Source organism: Dinoponera quadriceps, unplaced genomic scaffold (assembly GCF_001313825.1).
Source record: "Dinoponera quadriceps isolate SergipeBrazil2010 unplaced genomic scaffold, ASM131382v1 scaffold3061, whole genome shotgun sequence".
Lineage (NCBI taxonomy): Eukaryota > Metazoa > Arthropoda > Insecta > Hymenoptera > Formicidae > Dinoponera > Dinoponera quadriceps.
Genome location: NW_014557306.1, coordinates 244,341 through 250,340, shown reverse-complemented (window position 1 = coordinate 250,340; position 6,000 = coordinate 244,341). Strand labels below are relative to the sequence as shown.

Below are 6,000 nucleotides of genomic sequence, written 5' to 3'. Positions count from 1 at the left end.
CCTAAGTAAAAGAGTAATGTATCATTTTGCAACATTCGCAATAGTTAATGAAGAATTAATTATTTTATCTAAACTAATGAATGTACAGGAAGCAACAGACCAAACTCCGTAGGAAAGCATTGCCGTTAAAGGATACATCTTTCATCTGCAAGACGAAAAAAAAGTTTTTTACTTAGTAAAAATACAACAGGCTATGAAGATAGGTGTAACTTAAAAATACAGTTAAGTTCTAAAGCCAACACACATGGGTATACTACAATCGCGCCTTCTGCTTTGTCTATAATTATCTTTCATCTTTTTAATGTTTGTGAAATTAACGAAAAAGAGGAAATGCATGAAAATCATCGTTTTCCCATGTTATAATAAATGCTATAGATAAATCATAAAAGATAAAACTTATCTGAGATATTATCTCTTCATCGACACGTGCCCGATATCGCCAGTGTGACATTTCGCGTCATCGGTAAACCGTATTTGTCTATATTCTCGAATGACCCCGCGATTACCGGATTGAAGTCTTTGGAAGCAATATTAAAGGATCGTTACAACACACACATATACACACCAACGCAATGCGCAAAACGTACGATCGTTTGGGGAGTCGCGAGTAGGTGACGGTAAGCACGGGTCGTTTCTTCGTGGATAATTATGATAAGAGAGGGAGAAGAACTATGCGACCCACAATCGCCAGGTCATTCACCTGGCATATAAAGCTGGGGACCTGCAGGAGCACGGATTTGCCGACAGAACCCCGGTGTATATACGATTCCGGTTATGGTATAAGTTGACCTTGATAAGGAGCAATTTCAAGGTGCTGTTGTGCCAGCTGATATATAATACGAAATATCTTCTTTATCTTCTCATCTTCATCGTACGCACCTTATCCAACATCATTGTCGACGACATAATCGCCGTTGTCATCGTCGTCATTGATAGTCACAATGGATTATCGTGGGATCATCCACTCGCTGGTATGTTCTATATAGAAATTTCAACAGCTGCATAATAAACGCGAGGAAAATTTTTCTTGTCACGAGCAGAGTCAGATTGTACGAAAATGCAACGATATTTATAATTTAAATGTTCGCCTGACTGAGTATAATTAATTATTTGAAATAAAAATATCTCTCTTTTGCTCTTTTGCAATATTTATGGGGCGCGTATCAAGTTTTGAAATTTTATCTTGACTGCAATCTGCGATGAGATCCGCAATTCACAACAACTCTTGCCGTAGGTTTAAAAGGGATCGCAGTCGCGCGTATATTAAGCCTCGTGCGACTGATTAGAAAGTGTCCTTTTTCAAGGAATCTTCCCTCCCATCGTCTCCGCGGAAGTGTCTTCTGATGAATAATGATTGATGTTTATTTAACGCGCGTGTTATATATAATAAATGCTATAGGTAAATAATAAAAATAAAGCTTACCTGAGATGTTATCTCATTATCGACGCGTGTTCGAGATCGCCAGTGTGACATTTTGCATCATCGGTATTTATCCATATTCTCGAATGACCCCGAGATTATCGGATTGAAGACTTTGGAAGCAATATTAAAAGCTCATTAGCAAATATATGCACACACCCGTGCAATGCACAAAACGAACGATCGTTTGCGTTTCGCGAGTCGCGAATAGGTGACGGCGCGAATCGCTTCTTCATGATGTAACGACAATCAGAGAGGGAGAAAAGCGATGCGGCCCGTCGTCGTTCATCAGATATATAAAGGGGCCGCAAGAGGAATTTGCCTACAAGAGCGCGATATACGATTCCAGTTGTGGTACAGCATGATCGCGACATCGAGACGCTCTCATGTCGGGTAATACGGTGTACAAAGTGTCCTCTTCATTTTTATCGTCCGCGTTCCAACATCACTGTCGCTGTTGTCATCGTCGTAACTGACAGCCACAATGGTCCATCGCGGGATTATTTACTCGCTGGTATGTTTTATGTAGAAATTTTAGCGCCTGCATAATGAGCTTGAGAAGAATTCTTGTTATGAAAATGTAATGATATTTATAGTTTAAATATTCGCTTAATTGAGCGTAATTGATTATTTAAAATAAATATTTCTTTCTCTTTCTCTCGCAATTCTTGTGGAGCGCGTATCAGATTTTGGAATTTCATCTTGGTTGCGAAACGAGACGCGTCCGCAATTTGCGAAGATTGCCGCCGCACTTTCACAAAGGACCTCGCAATATTCGCATCGCGCGTATATTAAGCCCTGTTAAAGCCGGTTATTAAGGTCCGCTCGATCAAGAATTAAGTAGAAAGTGATCTTTTCCAAGGAATTTTTTTCGCCAAGCATCGGATCATGCTTTCTGATGAATAACGATTGCTGACTGTCTAACGCGCGACTTCCGCGATTGCAGTGTGCCGGTCACGAGGTCATAGCGAGTCTGTAGAGAACTATAGTGCTCATGCGAAATAAAATTTAAGCGAAATCATAATTTGTATCATGGAAAAAAATAAGGTACATTGGACGAAGCGCTCTCACTTGTATGGCTTTCTCATAATGCTGATAATCTCATCAAAGCGGATAAAAATCGGTAAATAGCTTATCGTGACTTCACCTTGTTAGTAAAATAGGCGATAAAGGAATATTTTTGTTTCACTTTATAGAGAAATGATTGAATCTAATTCAATGTAAGTGCAATCCCACATATTAGCGTATCGTCCGCGAACGTTAATAAAATAGTTGATTCTATGATCGGCTTTAAAAGAAATCGGTTTCAACGATGTTAAAACTGGCATAACTATTACAACAGACGGAGAATCGCACGATAAACTCGAGTTACCCTCTGAAATTCACATGGATCGTACTTGAGATATCGTTTTATACTCGCATGTGAATGTTAAATTACGCGTGTGAGAGACATAATTGTATCACATACAATAGAATTATATACGTTTATTCATTTGGGAGCTTGTAAAAAAAGTTCTTCGAAATTATTAATTTATATATTTTTCTTTTGTCTGTTTTAATATATATCTATATTTTAATATCTTTTATCAATAATAAAGAAACACATCATGTTAAGTTTAAATCATCCTTTATCATTACTTTTTGCTTTCAGATAATTCTGTAATTTCGTGTTTGTAAAATGATTCATTTGTTAGTCCGATGAAATCAGAGGTAGCCCGAATACTTTTGCAAGCTCCTAATATATTTACACCTCACTTATTAAATCTCGATTGTGTTGTATTGCAATATTATTAAATCACGATTTCTTTTACATAAATTGAGACTATCTCTCTCTTTCTCTTTTGCAGATCTGGTTGCTGTGGTTTCCGGCGTGCTTCCCAGCTCGGAGATTGTTACCCGTTCAGCAGGCACCGTTATTCGTTCGCGGTTCCAGAGATTTGGTCCCGGTTTTACCGTTTATGAATAGGCCAAGAGCGGCCTCAAATACGGCGTTCTCCATGAACGTCGTCGACGAGGACAAACAGGAACTCTTTAACGATTTCGGCTATCAAGTGATTGGACATTACGCTTACACGAGTCCCGAAGGAATCCCCGTCTACGTTAGGTAAGGATACACTTTGTATATACATTGTTGCTATGAAGAAGTCTTATTTCGTAAAATTTCACTCGTACATGCTAAAAAAGCAATAACATTTATCTAAACTTTAATTCAATTAATTAGTAATTAATCGACACAATTTCCAACAGCAATTTTCACTTATGTAATTTATCATCCAATTGTAAATAAAAAGTTAATAATTATGTTAGCAGAGAATAGAGCAGATAATATAATTCTCTTCTTTCTCTTTGATATATGGTAGTAATTTTAAATATAAATTATAAGGAGAGAATTGGATATATTTTTATCTTTCTCATTTTAATAACTGTCTTTAATTTTCTCTTTTTTATTTGTTATTTTTTAACAATTTTACGGCTGAGTTAATCTTCGATTGGACTAATCTGAGTTTGGTGGCAATCAACCTAAGGATTATTATATTGTCCCTGAAAAATTACGATTATTTTTGTGAATATTTATTTTATTAGAATTAGAATTAGATGATTTGTTGTGAATATTTATTTTATTAAAGTTCCTCTCGTCTTCTTGCTATTTCATTGGTGATATTGTCCTGTGAGTACGTTAAATACACAGAAACGTTAGAAGGATCAAACACGTTACCAATCTTTACATCCGTAGTTACATCGCAGACGACAAAGGGTATCGAGCCAAATTCAATCTGGGCTCAGTAACCATTCCACATACACCTGTATCACATGTAGGACCTGTATCATATGCAGCACCTATACCAGATGCCTTTAGAATACGTTAAATTTCGACACTTGGGTTTATCAGCAAGCAGTTTGAGTTGAAAAAAGCTTTTCGTGCAACTGGTCGCAAATTTGCTCGCTTATCACGGTTTTCAGCTAAGCGGAAATTTAGTGCATCCTGATTGAATACTTATAAGTGAACACAGACTAATTAGTTTAGTTATATTGAATTTAATTAGACTTGAATAATGTGATTCAGTGTCCAATCTGTGCCCAATCGGAAGCCGTTCCGAAATTCAAAGAAATTAGATTTGAAAAAAATCTTATCTAATCTTATCTAATATTATGTTTTGGTGGACACACCTTTTTTTAGTTAGAGCGCATCGTGTAAAATGTACATCGTGGAATATTAAGGAAAATTCTAAAGAATTAGGCGTTTTATCGTAAAATAAGAATTGTACGAAAAATGATTATCACATATCAAAGTTTATTATTTATGTCCTTTATTAATTACTACAATAAAACGTATAAAAATAGGATAGAAAAATTTATTATGCATCAATTTCAAACTGTGCAACTTGTATTGTCGCAAGTTACACATAACTTGGAATACTTTTTATAGCTATATATGAATTCTTACGATAAAAAAATATAATATAATATTTTGCGGAACCGAAATGTTTTGTGCCCGATACGTTCGATGCTTAATATAATATGAATTTACCTTAAGTTTAATTTCGATATACCTTAGGTATAATGTAGATTTATAAATAACAATAATAAAAATATATATGCACAATTATATGCATATATTATATAGAGAAACTATGTTTACGTTGATTTGTCAATTTTTACAGGAATATATATATATATATATATATATATATATATATATATCCTATGAGACGGATTGCCGAGTGTCTAATTGACTTAGCGGTGTATAGATGGCGATTGCATAGATACATCGTGTAAATCATCGACATTTAATATTGGACGGAGCATTGAACTGAAATCGTGTTAAAAAAAGGTAGCGGTTTATTCAGCAACGAGACTATGAAGCACTTATTATTCTTATTAATTTCACCTATGCATCAGTTAGATACATCTTAGTTTAACTCACGCATTTTGTACAATAAACAGATAGAAACTATGCTACTGATTATTTGCAACGTATATCATATCATTTTTATAACGTATATCACAATATCACTCATATACAGCGACACGACAAAGATGTTCCCAATTTTTAAGAATACGATACTGTTTTTTCCCTCTCCCTAGACAAAATTTAATCAATGAACAGAGAATATAAAGAGAGAACCGTGCCTAGCTTTCTTTTTCTGTGTCTCTCAACACGAAAGATTAAAGAAATCTTGCTCCGTTCATTACTATATGTCAATGGTGCAAACTGTTGGTTCGTACGCGAAGTACAGATATGTAAATATTTGGTTCTTTTTTAGCTGCATTACTAATCTGGCGCAATAAGTCAGAGCGAGACAAGTGTATTTTGTCTCATTCTAACTTATTGCACAGTTCAGGGCCGGTGCAGCTGAAAAGAACAGACCAATTAAATATTACTTTAGTCATTCAATTCATCATAATTTGAATTTGCCCAGAAGTTTGCATGGTGTATGCAATCGCCATCTGTACACCTCTAAGTTCAGACGTGCGGTCGGTAATCTGTCTCGTAGGATAAAAAGCTTACAACGCTACTTGTGAACTTTTGCTCACGGGGTCAGTCAGTCAGTCAGAAGCCGAGAGTAGTGCGAGACAGT

At 35.6% G+C, this 6,000-nt stretch overlaps 1 protein-coding gene across 1 annotated transcript; it reads left to right on the top strand.

The window, feature by feature from the left end:
• The first annotated feature begins 1,768 nt into the window (after positions 1–1,768).
• Positions 1,769–4,921, top strand: LOC106748982 (endocuticle structural glycoprotein SgAbd-2-like). Its single transcript, XM_014627952.1, has 3 exons — positions 1,769–1,934; positions 3,268–3,524; positions 4,155–4,921. Exons 1-3 carry the CDS (start codon positions 1,905–1,907, stop codon positions 4,285–4,287), a joined length of 420 nt encoding a protein of 139 aa, XP_014483438.1. The 5' UTR covers positions 1,769–1,904; the 3' UTR covers positions 4,288–4,921.
• The last annotated feature ends 1,079 nt before the right edge of the window (positions 4,922–6,000 follow it).

Excerpts from the sequence above, each read along its gene's own strand:
- LOC106748982 (XM_014627952.1), top strand. The coding sequence starts at position 1,905 with ATGGTCCATCGCGGGATTATTTACTCGCTG. Across the intron at positions 1,935-3,267 it reads GCGGGATTATTTACTCGCTG|ATCTGGTTGCTGTGGTTTCC; the intron begins GTATGTTTTATG and ends TCTCTTTTGCAG. Across the intron at positions 3,525-4,154 it reads GGAATCCCCGTCTACGTTAG|TTACATCGCAGACGACAAAG; the intron begins GTAAGGATACAC and ends TTACATCCGTAG.